This window comes from Notamacropus eugenii, chromosome 2 (assembly GCF_028372415.1).
Source record: "Notamacropus eugenii isolate mMacEug1 chromosome 2, mMacEug1.pri_v2, whole genome shotgun sequence".
NCBI lineage: Eukaryota > Metazoa > Chordata > Mammalia > Diprotodontia > Macropodidae > Notamacropus > Notamacropus eugenii.
The window spans coordinates 43,994,846-44,007,131 of NC_092873.1; the positions used below are offsets into that span (position 1 = coordinate 43,994,846).

Sequence of the window (12,286 nt, forward strand, 5' to 3'; positions counted from 1 at the left end):
GGTGATGTGATTTTGGTCCTCTTCATAAATGAAGGACAACAACCAACCAACCAACCATATATAGGTATATGTATGTATGCGTGTATGTGTATGTGTGTGTATAACACATACACACCCCACACATATATTCTTACTTCTTTGAACCAATTCCAATGAGAGTGAGGTTCAAGGATTGCCTACCAATACCCCCCCCCCCATTTTCCCTCTTACTATGAAAGCTTTTCCTTGCATACCTCCTTTAGGTGACAAAATTTGCCCCATTCTACCTCTCCCTTCACCCTCCTCCAAGCACATCCCTCTTTTTTACCTTTTCATTTTGAGATCATCCCAACACAATTGACTCACTTCTGTACCTTCTGTCTATGCAGACTCCTAACTACCCTAATGATAAAAGTTTTTAGTAATTACATGTATCATGTAACCATATAAGAATATAAACACTTTAACTCTTTTGTGTTCTTTATGATTACTCCTTCATGTTTACCTTTTTATGCCTCTCTTGAGTCTTCTGTTTGAATGTTAAATTTTCTATTCAGCTTTGGTCTTTTTATGAGGAGTGCTTGGAAGTCCTCTGTTTCATTAAATATCTACTTTTTCTCTGAAGGATTATACTCAGTTTTGCTGGGTAGGTTATTCTTGGTTGTAATCCTAGTTCTGTTGCCCTCTGAAATATTATGTTCCAAGCCCTCTGCTCAATTAACATGAAAGCTGCTAAATCTTGTGTGATCCTGACTGTGGCTTCATGACATTTCAATTATTTATTTTTGGCTGCTTATAATATATTTTTTCTTGACATGAGAGCTTTTGAATTTGGCTATAATATTCCCAAGACTTTTCATTTTTGGGATCTCTTTCAGGAGGTGATTGGCAGATTCTTTCAAAAAAATTTTTATTTTATCCTCTGGATCTAAGATATTAGGGCCATTTTCCTTTATAATTTTTTTTATATTTTATTTTTTCTAATTACATGAAAAAGAAAACCAATTTCAACATTCATTAAAAAATTTTTGAGTTCCAAATTCTTTCCTTTCTCTCCCCTCTCCTCCATTTTCCCTGAGATGGCAAGCAATTAGATATAGATTATACAATTCAGTCATACAAAACCCATTTCTATATTAGTTATGCTGTGGAAGAAAACAGATTTAAAAACCCCACAAAAAACAAAGAAAGTTCGAAAAAGTATGCTTTGATCTGCATTTAGACTCCATCAGTTTTTTCCCTCTCTGGAGGTGGATAGCATTTTTTATCCTAAGTTCTTCAGAATTGTCTTGGATTGTATTGCTGAGAAGAGCTGAGTCATTCAGAGTTGATCATCATGCAGTATTGCTGCTACTATGTACAGTGTTCTGCTAATTCTGCTCACTTTATTTAATTTATTTAAGTCTCTCCAGGTTTTTCTGAAAGAATCCTGTTCATCATTTCTTATAGCACAATAGTACTCCATTACATTAATATACCACAACTTGTTCAACCATTCCCCATTTGATGGGCATTCCCTTAATTTTCAATTCTTTGCTACCATAAAAAGAGCTGCTATAAATATTTTTGTGCACATAGGTCCTTTCTCCCATTATAATTTTTTGAAATATGTTGTTGAGGATCTTTTTTAAATAATGGCTTTCAGATAGTTCAATAATTCTTAAATTTCCTGTCCTCAATCTATTTTTCTAGGCTACTTGTTTTTTCCAGTGAGATATTTCACATTTTCTTCTATTTTTTTATTCTTTTGACTTTGTTGTATTGTTTCTTGAAGTCTCATGAATTCATTAGCTTTCACTTGTTCAGTTCTAATTTTTAAGCAATTATTTTCTTCAGTGAGTTTTTATACCTCTTTTTCCATTTTTCCTATTCATTTTTAAATGAGTTCTTCAGTAAATTTTTGTGCCTCTTTTACCATTAGGCCAATTCTTTTTTTTAAGATGATATTTTCTTCAGTATATTTTGGCCTCTTTTTACTCTTTTTACTAAGCTGTTAGTTTACTTTTCATAGTTGTCTTGCATCACTCTCATTTCTTCTCCCATTTTTTCCTCCCCCACTCAATGCTTTCTTCAACTCTTTCAGGAATTCTTGTTGGACTTGTGTTCAATTAGTATTTTCTTTGAGGCTTTGATGTAGCTGTTTTCACATTGTTGTCTTCTTCTGAGGTTATGTCTTGGTCTCTGACACTGTAGTAGCTTTTTATGGTCAAATTCCCTTTTGTTGTTTGCTCATTTCCCCAGCCCATTTATTCACTTTGAAATTTATGTGAAAGTTGGACTCTGATCATCTGGGGGTGGGGAGGCACTGTGTTAAGCTTTAGACTTCTTTTTGTGCTGCTGTTTTCAGAGCTAGTTCTGGGGAACTGCAAGTTTTCAGTGCCTCCAAGGTGGTTTTATCCTGGAAGAGGTATGGTCACTGCTCTCCTGGTCTGTGTTCCAGTTTTTACCCAAGAAGGGCCCCTGCTCCCCTACAGGTGCAAGTATTATGGCTTCTTTTGGTCCTGAAATTGTGACCAGGTCCCTTGCTCCTCTTTGACTGATTACAAGTGATTCTCTACATCCTGGAACTGCAACCCAGAACTACGTATGGACAGTAAAGTTGCCAGTCAACTCCAGGTGCATCCAGTGCTAGCAAAGTTTCCTCTGTAATCTTTTTCCGATCCATTGTCCAATCCTTTTACTATCTGTGGACTGAGAGCTTCTGAAGCTGCTGTTGCTGCTGTCGCAGATAACCGCAAGCTGTTCTCCACCCCTGCACCCACCCCAGTGTTACAGACCTCCTCTGTGGACCTCCTAAATTGTTTTAGGCTGGAAAATGTCTCTCTCAGAACTTTTGTTGGCTTTGCTGCTCCAAAACTGATTTGAGGCAGCATTTTAGTTCTTTGGAGGCAACACTGGGAGACTTCAGCTGGTACCTGGCTTGTACTTTATCAACTAGAGATAATAATTTTAAAAGCACTTAACACAATGACTGGCACATAGTAAGCTCTATATTAATGTTAGCTGTTATAGCTGTTATTGTAATGGCAGTCATGACGTCAAAAGTTGACAATCAGATTTGAGGGATATTGTAACATGGGGGTAATTGTGTAGGGATTGGATTAATTGACTTCTGAGGTCATGTCTAAACCCATGATTCTATACTTGTGACCAAATAGTGTTCAGAGGTGAAAGCAAAGCCAGAATGGTATAGTATCATGGAAGGTAAACGAAGACTATTTCAAGAAATCACAGGTTTGGTCCAAAAGAAAAAAACACCTCAATTTCTCTAATAGAAGGGGAATGACTCTTTTTTTCCACAATTTTTTTTAAATGGAGGGACTAAGAGAGGGGAAGATAGGTGTAGAAATTGAAGCAATTTGGAGAGTGTTTAGTCCAGGAGCACTCCACGCTTTTTTCTGATCTTCCCTCTGAAATTGTCCAGTCCCACCCACCATTGTCTGAAGAGCATGGCAGTGCTTGCTAGAATCCTAGGACTCAGTCAGAGAGGCCCTGAGAGATGATTACATCCACCCATGTTCTTGTTGTGTCTACGAGGAAACAGATAGAAGGAAGGCTACATCTTGAGTGAGAAGTCTTACATTTGAATACCACCCTTGCCTTTTTTTACCTGGATGATGGTTGGCAAGTCACTTAACTCACTACCTGGGTCTTCTCCATCTGTAAGATGAGGACACTGGAATAGATTATGTCTTTGGTCCCTTTCTACTCTAAATTTATGATCATATGACCCTTTAAGGTTTTAATCAATGTCACCAAATATTTAGTAAGTGCTTACTATGTGCCAGGCACCATGTTGGGTTCTGGGGATATGGAGACAAGAATGAAAGTATTTGTCCTCAGGGAGCTTACGTTCTAAAGGAGAAGGCAATCAACCAACAAGCATTTGCATATGTGTATATATATATATATTTACATATGTGTGTGTGTATACACATATATCTGTGTATATATACATATATGCATATGTGTGTATGTATATGTATATATGTGTATATATATATCCATCCATCCATCCATCCATCCATCTATCTATCTATCTATCTATCTATCTATCTATCTATCTATCATCTATGTCAACAGATCTAGTATGTACCAGACATACAAAGAGATACAAAAATACAAAGAGAAAAAAGTGAAATTGTCTCTGCTCTCACGGAGTTTATATAAGGCATGAACAATGAGAAAAAGATGAAATGATAATTCTTTCCTTTCCTCCATCTTTTTTGAGCAGGGAGAAGATGCCGTTCCATCATGTGACAGCCGGCTTGTTGTATAAGGGGAATTACCTGAATCGGTCCCTCTCAGCAGGCAGTGACAGTGAGCAGCTCGCTAACATCTCAGTGGAAGAATTGGATGGTAAGAGACATGCCCTGTTGAGAAGATTCACCATCCTTGGCAAGTGGTTGGAGGAGAAAGGCCTCAGCTCTTGGTGCCTTAGTGGGGAGTCATGACTGAAGCTGGGCTATGGTGGATAGGAAATGAAAAAAGGGAGAAAGGAAATTTGAAGTGTCCATTCCCTATTTAGGCCTGGCTGATTGGTCACCAGGTAGAAAACTTTCCTCAATAATAAATTAATGGAAGACCAAGGTGAATGATTTGCATCCCCAAGGACAAGTCCCTGGCTCATTCAAGGAGCTGTCTCCCATATTTTGTATTTCTTATGGTCCAATGAGCTGTCATGTTTCCAAATTGTCTTTTATAGTGTATACCAGCTGTAGAGGAGGGCCAGACACTGGTAATGGCTGCCTCTTGGCTTGAGATTGGCCTCTGCTTTGATTCCTGGCCAAGATCGGTGCTTTTCAGCAGCCATTTCTAAGTGGATTTGGGAGTGGAAAATAAGTCAACAGTCTCCATTGTGTGGTAAGACTTGATGGGAGAAAGTTGGATGTGTGCAGTGGAAAGACGTTTGGCTTTGGGGTCAAAGAGACTTTGGTTGAAAGTGCAGCTCTGCTATTTACCAGCTGTGTGACCTGAGACAAGCCATTTCTGCTCTGGGTGTCATTGCCCTCATCTGTAAAATAGAGGTGGTAGGGTCAAGCTTGATGGCATCTATGGTGCCTTCCAACCTAATTCCAAGATCCGATGATCTAGGTTCAGATTCTGATTCAGCTACCCACTATCTACATGACCATAGATAACTCACTTGATCTCTTTGGTTCTGTTTGCCCATCTGTAAGATAAAAGAGTTGTAGTAAATGATCTCTATGGTCTTTTTGAGCTCTGAAATAATGGTTCTATGTTCTCTAAAATCCCTTCCAAACCTAGATTTCATGATCCTATGATTCCATGGGCATTCAGTGCTAGCATCAGAAGGAAGTAATCTTGAAAGAAGGAGGGTTGGGCATCCTGTATAGGGATGGGACGATAACTATAAAAACATGTTGGCCAATAATTCCTTTAATCTTGAGCTTTTGGGCAGAGTCTCCAGGGCTTGCAGGGTCAATGTTCTACCTATGCTCTTCTCATGGCTTCAAGGGTTCAGGTACTCTTCAGACTCCCACCAGACCTTTTCTCTTGAGTAATGGACTCTACATCTTGTAAGGATCAATAAGTCAGAGATTTAGGACTACAAGGGATCTTAGAAACCACCTAGTCTTTCATTTTTTGTTGATATCTTTTCTTTTTATAAATCTCACCTTGACCAACATATTCCTCCCCTTCCCACTGCTAGAGAGCCAAAAAGTTTAGTAAAACCAATGAACATAACCAAAAAATTTGCATCAATTGCATGCAATTCTCCATATCCATAGTACCCCCGACCCTTGCAAAGAAGTTGGGAAAGACATTTTACTTCTTTGGGGCCAAACTTGACCATCATAATTTTGCAGAATTCTTTCATTGTTTTGTTGGCCCATCTCCCCCCTCCCTCAATTTTCCAGAGGAAGAAACTGAGGATCAGAGAGCTCACATAACTTGTCCGTGGTCACATAGTATCAGAGATGGGGATTCAAACTCAGATCTTCCTGTCTCAAAGATCAACACTCTATCTACTACACCATGTTGTCCTTCTGAGTTGAAAGCCTTTTATAAGGAAGTAATCCTAGATCAAGGATTCTTCACCTTTCTTTGTGTCAAGGATCCTTTAGGTAGACTGGCAAAGCCTATGGACCCTTTTTCAGAATAATATTTTTAAATAATTGAAGATAACTGCTAAATTTAAATTAGAGATTAGGGGAAAAAAGGATATAATTTTCCCCCCAAATTAATGGACCACCTATTCATATACCCCAGGTTCAGAAGCCCTGATCTAGAACTTGGGGTCCTCCTGTGTTACTGAGTAGAATGCTCAGGGCATCTGGAAGCTTCTCTAAATCTACTAAAGCCCAAACAATCCTGGGTCCAAATCATCTTTCCCTAATGCCTTCCATCTTTATCATCATGTTTTATGCCAAGGGCTTAGCCAAGGCTCTAGAGATGAGAAATTAGAATCACTGCAGATGGTCCTAATGCTGCTAAGTTTCATGGTCTAATCTAATGTGTTGTGTATGTGTACAGATCCAGGAGACTCAAAGTTATCTCCCCCTGATGGGAGGGCAGGGAAAGTTGTCCCCATGGTGAGTGCACTGTGCCAAGCAGTATAGGGACCTGAAGTTCAGCTTGTGTAATGGGGAAGGATGGCAAGGGGAAGGAGAATAAGACTGGTGACTGTGGCATTTGTCTGCTTGTCTTATTTGCTAAAATATTTTTGGGGAAAAGAGGATGGAAAAAAGGTTTTTGTTGCAGAGGGGGATCCTTGCATCCCTGAGGTTGTGAGGGGCACTTGGACCCTGTGAGGATGGGAGAGATCATGTAGATGGGATTGAGGCTTGGTTTGATTCAGAAGACCCTTTAAGAGAAGAATTCTTGTCCAGGCTTTGTAGACTTCCTGAATAGTTTAGACTAGACCAGGCCTTTGGAGTGGTGGAAAAAGAGTTGGTTCAGGAGTGAGAGAACCAAAGTTCAAATCCTGCCTGTAATACTTAACTACCTGGATCTTTGATTTTGCAAACTTAGTACTTTTGTACCTATCTGGACCTCAATTTCCTTATGTAAAATGACAGAGGTTGGACCTCGATTTCCTTATCTGTAAAATGACAGGGGTTGGACCAGAGGTTGTGCTAAATCTGAGAAGACAGCCTGGGCTGTATTCTTTGACTTCTGTGGTCTCCACCATGATGCAGATACTTTCTGTTATCATTTTCTGTATGAGATGCTAGCTGGCTGTCAAATGGAAACAGGAGAGCCAAGGATGGCATCACTGCCTTGTAGGTAAAGTGGGGGCAGGCCTATAGATGACTGAGCTCAGTGGGGTTGGGGAACTAGGGGAAGACAGGCAGGATGTGTTCCATTGAACCAAACTGGTGATAGTCTGGTCAGGCATATCAAATGTGAAGAACGTAGTGTCCTCCCGCAATCAGACAGTTCAGCAAGTATTTATAACTATGTATCAGGTATTGCACTCAGGGGTAGGGATGCAAGGACAAAAATGAAACAGTTTCTGCCCTCAGGGAGCTTATATTCTGTCAGAGGAGACTATATATCTATACATACATGTACATGTGTATTGATACACACAAAATAATGACAAGGTAATTTTTTGGGGGTCATTAACATTTGGGGAGGGGAGTTTGGAACTCATGTTGATGGTGACCCTGGAGCTGGGTCTTACAGGAACTCGAATGAGAGTGAGAAGGGTGTGACATTCTAGGCAAGGGGGCAACTGGTACAAAGACATGGAGATAGGAGATGGAGCGTTGTATGTGAAAAACAGGAAGAAGTCCTAGATTTGGTAGAAAGGCTAAGAAGGGCTGCCTGCCTTGAATCTGAAAGGCGCTGGAAGGAGGAGTGGGAGAGTAGGCTGGGCCTTGCTGACTTAGGAAAAATCTCCTAGTTTAGGGCTGTCTTAGAACAAAATTCCTGGGACTTATGACTTCTTTATGCTGTTTGTCTTGTTTGAGTTTAAACCCTTTCTCTTTGTGGCTAGTAAGGTATTTTTCCTCAAAACCCCATCACTGTCTCTGGTGTCCTGGGGAGAAAGGTAGGGGCCCAAGTGTAAGCCAGGAGAATCTAAGGAGAGATTGGCATTCCTCAGTGGATGGGCAAGGCCCAAGAACTCCAGTAGTGAGATGGAGGGAACCATTGCCTCAGTGGCTTTGGAAGAGAGGACCAGCAAGTGGAGGAAAATCCCAGCTGGGAATGAGTCTGGAACACACAGAAAGACTGAAAGACCAGGCCTCATTCTGGCCTGGGGCTGGTCTTCTGAGACTCCCTCATTCAAAAGAAGAGAAGCGGGGGAGAATGGAGAAATGGGGGATGGAAGGTACTCCTACTGCAGATAGGCTCCTGTTGGGTCCTCTCCAGCTCTAAGTCCTAGGAGTTATCATTTTAATGACTATGCAAGCCTAGACTTGGTCTATCCTCCAGAGTGAGAAGGCACTCTCTGGTATCTCCACTTGGCATTGGGATCCGGACGGGCAGTGCTCAAATCATTGTGTATAACAATGAATTATGACCTCCCGGGGGAGGGGTACATCTGAGTGTGTGCCAGAGAACCAAGCAGTCCCTTTAGTATAATTAGGAAAATGGATTGAGCTTATATTGTACAAAGGGCATTGTGTGGGGATGACCATGGAACCAGTCACGCTTATAGGGAAGCTGACTCCAGAACTGTATGGGACCTCATCTAGTCCAATCCCCTCTTTTGACAGAGGAGGAAGCTCATTAAATTTCTATTGAGCACCTACTGTGTACGGAGGCTCCGTGCTAGGTGCCTGGAATCTTAGGGTGATAGATCTGAGTCAGAAGGGAGCTCAGAGACCAGCTAGTCCTTCTTCCTTGTTTTATAGATGAGGAAAGTCAACAAACATTAATTAAGGACTTACTGGTTGCAGAGGCACTGTGCTAGGACTTGGGAATCTTAAGATCATGACTGGCTGACAGATGAGTAACTTATAGCCTTAGACAATTTCCTAGAACCCTGAGAGGAGGTGACTTGCCCAGGATGAGGAAGGGCACAAGCTCAGATTATCCACACCCCCGTTAATCTCTCTTGGCTTTCTCCCAGTGGCTGTCACGTTAGACACACTGCCATGGAACAGTTGAAATGTTGATGGTGCATATTAAAAACTGCAGGCTTGTCTGTCTCTCTCTTGATCTGAATTTTCTCAGCTGAAAAATCAAAGTGTTGAAGTAAATGACTTCTGAGGTCCTTCCTATTTCTAAACTTGTGAGGCTAGTGAGACTTGTGATCCTTGCCGGGTGAATATTCTCTTCTAATACTTAGTGGAGGGAGAGAAGGGTTCTCCTACCCTCTGGATCTTGGCCACACCGACTTCTAAACAAGACAGACACCTCCCTCCCCAGCTTGGCATTCACTGCGTCGGCATAAGGTAGAGGTTGTGACCTAGCCTGATGCACAGAAGTAGTCACACCAGGGTTCCAGAATGTTCCATTTGGGAACAGGTGATACATGCATAGCATGGGACGATGATGAATCAGCAGCAAGAAGTTGTCCTAACGGTCCCCAAAGAAATTGGTGGCCATGGGGGCCAGCATTAAACAAATTTAATTGGATTTAGTCAGTGCTGCAAACCCTCCTCACTGCCTGAGGGCTGCTTTTTGGAGTCACCTCCCTGGGTGAGATCTCTCAAGCTCATCCATCAGCTGAATGTTCCATGCTCTCCTGGAGACAGGCCATTTGTTCTCTGACTTGCAAGATGGAGGCTTATTAATATTATTACTGTGCTATGTTCTAACAGGGGCAGCACAGGGGCAACACTGATTGTGTTTCCTTCTATGCCCCATTCTGTGTGCAAAGGTCCTGGGTGAGCACATTTGAGCATGTGCCTTCTGGGTTCAAACCTTGGCAGGCAGAAGGCATCGGTCGGGCAGGTTTAGGGAACAGATTGGACTGAATCAGCCTCAGATGACTGTGTTTTTCAGCTTTTGAAGAAGCTGAAGTTTCAGAGCCTTAAGCTGCTTAGTGATCTCTTTGAGAGTCTTGTTTCAAGCCCTCTCAGGCTGCTGCCTGTAGCCATTTGATTCAATGGTATTTATTAAACAGATGCCTACTATGTGCCAGGCAAAGAGGCAGATGAATGTGGTGAATAGGTAGGCATTGTGGAACAGGAAAAGAAGGAAGCATTGACCCCCAAATAGGGGGTAACTCATTTGTTTGTATCATGGCTTCCTTTGGCAGTCTAGTGATGGCTAAGGACCCCTTCTCAGAATAAGGTTGTGGTGCCTACATGCACATTTGGCAAAAATACTTGATTTCAGTTAGAGGTTAGTGAAAACAAAGATATAATTTTCCTTTCACCCAGGTTCATGGACCTCCTAAAATGGACCACAAATTATGAGCCACTGCCCTAAGCACAGAAGAGCTGAGCTCAAATTCTGCCTCTGATATTTGCAACGTCTGTGATTTTGGGCAATTCAACTAAGTTCATTAGGATATATCTATAAGATGAGGGGATTTTATTTTCAAGGTCACCTCAGATCCTAAATATGTGATCATAGGCTCCTGTGATAGAAGACTGGCCTTGGATTGAAGATATCCTGAGTTCAGTCAGAGCCATGCTTCTGACACATATTGGCTGTGTAACCCTGGGCAAATCACTTAGCTTCTCAATAGTCCAGGCAGAAAAGTTGATCTGTACTGGTAGATGATGTTTTCTTACTGAGAGATTCCTATGATGATCAAGTCATGGATACAGACTTAAAAAAAATGTGACTAGTTTGTGTTAGGTGGTGGGGTAGAAAGACAAAAATGCAACTTCTGCCCACAAGAGACTACATTCTATTGAACGTAGACTTTTATTTTCAGGAAGTGGAAGCTCTGTACTATCTGGAATTAGTTTCTATTTTGTGGATGGATGCAAAGGTATTTTTTCTGATCATATCTCCTTGTACAGCAGGTGGTTGGTGCTATGTGGAGGTCACTGTGTCGTCATGCTAATGGATGGTGACACTACATACCCACCGAATACTTATCCATTACTAATGAATGGATGTTCTCATTCCTTGTAATTGGTGGGGTGAGATGGAGCCTACCTGCAGTGAAAGGGGAAAGCAAGAAGCCAGTCACATATCTCTGACTGACTGAAAAAAGGACCAAACCTACCACATCACATCTATCAAGATTAGCTAACATGACACAACAGGAAAATGGTAAATGTTTGAGACATGGGAAAATTGGAACTGTAATGTATTGTTGGTAGAGTTGTGAACTGATCTGACCATTCTGGGGAGCAATTTGGAACTATGCCCAAAGGGCTATAAAACTGTGCATGCCCTTTGGTCCAGCAATACTTCTAGGGCTGTATCCTAAAGACTTCATAAAATGGGAAAAGGACACATGTAAAGAAATATTTATAGCAGCTCTTTTCTGTGGTGGCCAAGAATTGAGAATTTGAGGGGATGCCCATCAATCGTGGAATGGCTGAACAAATTGTGGCATATGAATGTAGTGCAATACTGTTGTTCCATAAGAAATGATGAGCAGGTGGGCTTCAGAAAAATTTGGAAAGTCTTACATGATGCTGAGTGAAGTGAGCAGAACCATGAGGACATTGTACACAGTAACAACCACATTGTGTCATGATTAACTTTGATAGATTTAGTTCTTCTCAGGAATGCAAGGATCTAAGACATCTCATGATGGAAAATGCTATCCACATCCAGAAAAAGAGCTATAGAGTCTGAATGTAGATCGAAGCACACTATTTACTCTCTCTCTCGCTCTTTATTTTCGTTTCTTCTTTCTCTTGATATCTCCCATTGGTTCTAATTATTCTTTACAACATGCTTAATGTGAAAATATGTTCAATATGAATGTATATATATATATATATATAGCCTACATCAGATCGCACACCATATTGGATAGGGGGAGAGGAAGGAAAGGGAGAAAATTTTGGACTCAAAATCTTATGGAAATGAATGTTGAAAACTAAAAATAAACTAAAAAAAAGGACCAGCCCTTTGGGGAACATCCTGGTCCATTCATGATGTCTTGATTAATTATCCCTCTGCAAAGATTTTTCTTGCTCATTTTTTCCTTTAACCATATCCATATACATTGTTGGACCTAGGAAGAAGGAAGCGATGGGAGGATACACCAAAATAGGCAAAAGGGACTTGGTCTTATGGAAAGAGCATTGGGCCTAGAGTCAGAAGATTTGGGTTCAAATGCTGATTCTGCTGCTTACTTTAAGTAAGGTCACCCCATTAACATCTGTTATAAGGAGTCTCATATCTGGGTGGAGGAATTCTCACACCTATGAAAACATAGATCTATGTACATCTACTGATGTACTCCTTCTAG

The 12,286-nt window shown here is 41.1% G+C and overlaps 1 protein-coding gene across 2 annotated transcripts in view; it reads left to right on the forward strand.

The window, feature by feature from the left end:
* CALN1 (calneuron 1) overlaps positions 1 to 12,286 on the forward strand; it is a 483,181-nt gene that overhangs the window by 77,520 nt on the left and 393,375 nt on the right. Inside the window, exon 2 of one of the 2 annotated variants that reach the window (XM_072640114.1) lies at positions 4,218 to 4,338. In XM_072640114.1, the coding sequence (XP_072496215.1) occupies positions 4,218 to 4,338 (121 nt within the window). Of the gene's footprint in view, positions 1 to 4,213; positions 4,339 to 12,286 lie in introns of both variants that reach the window. The other variant, XM_072640113.1, reaches the window with a different exon arrangement.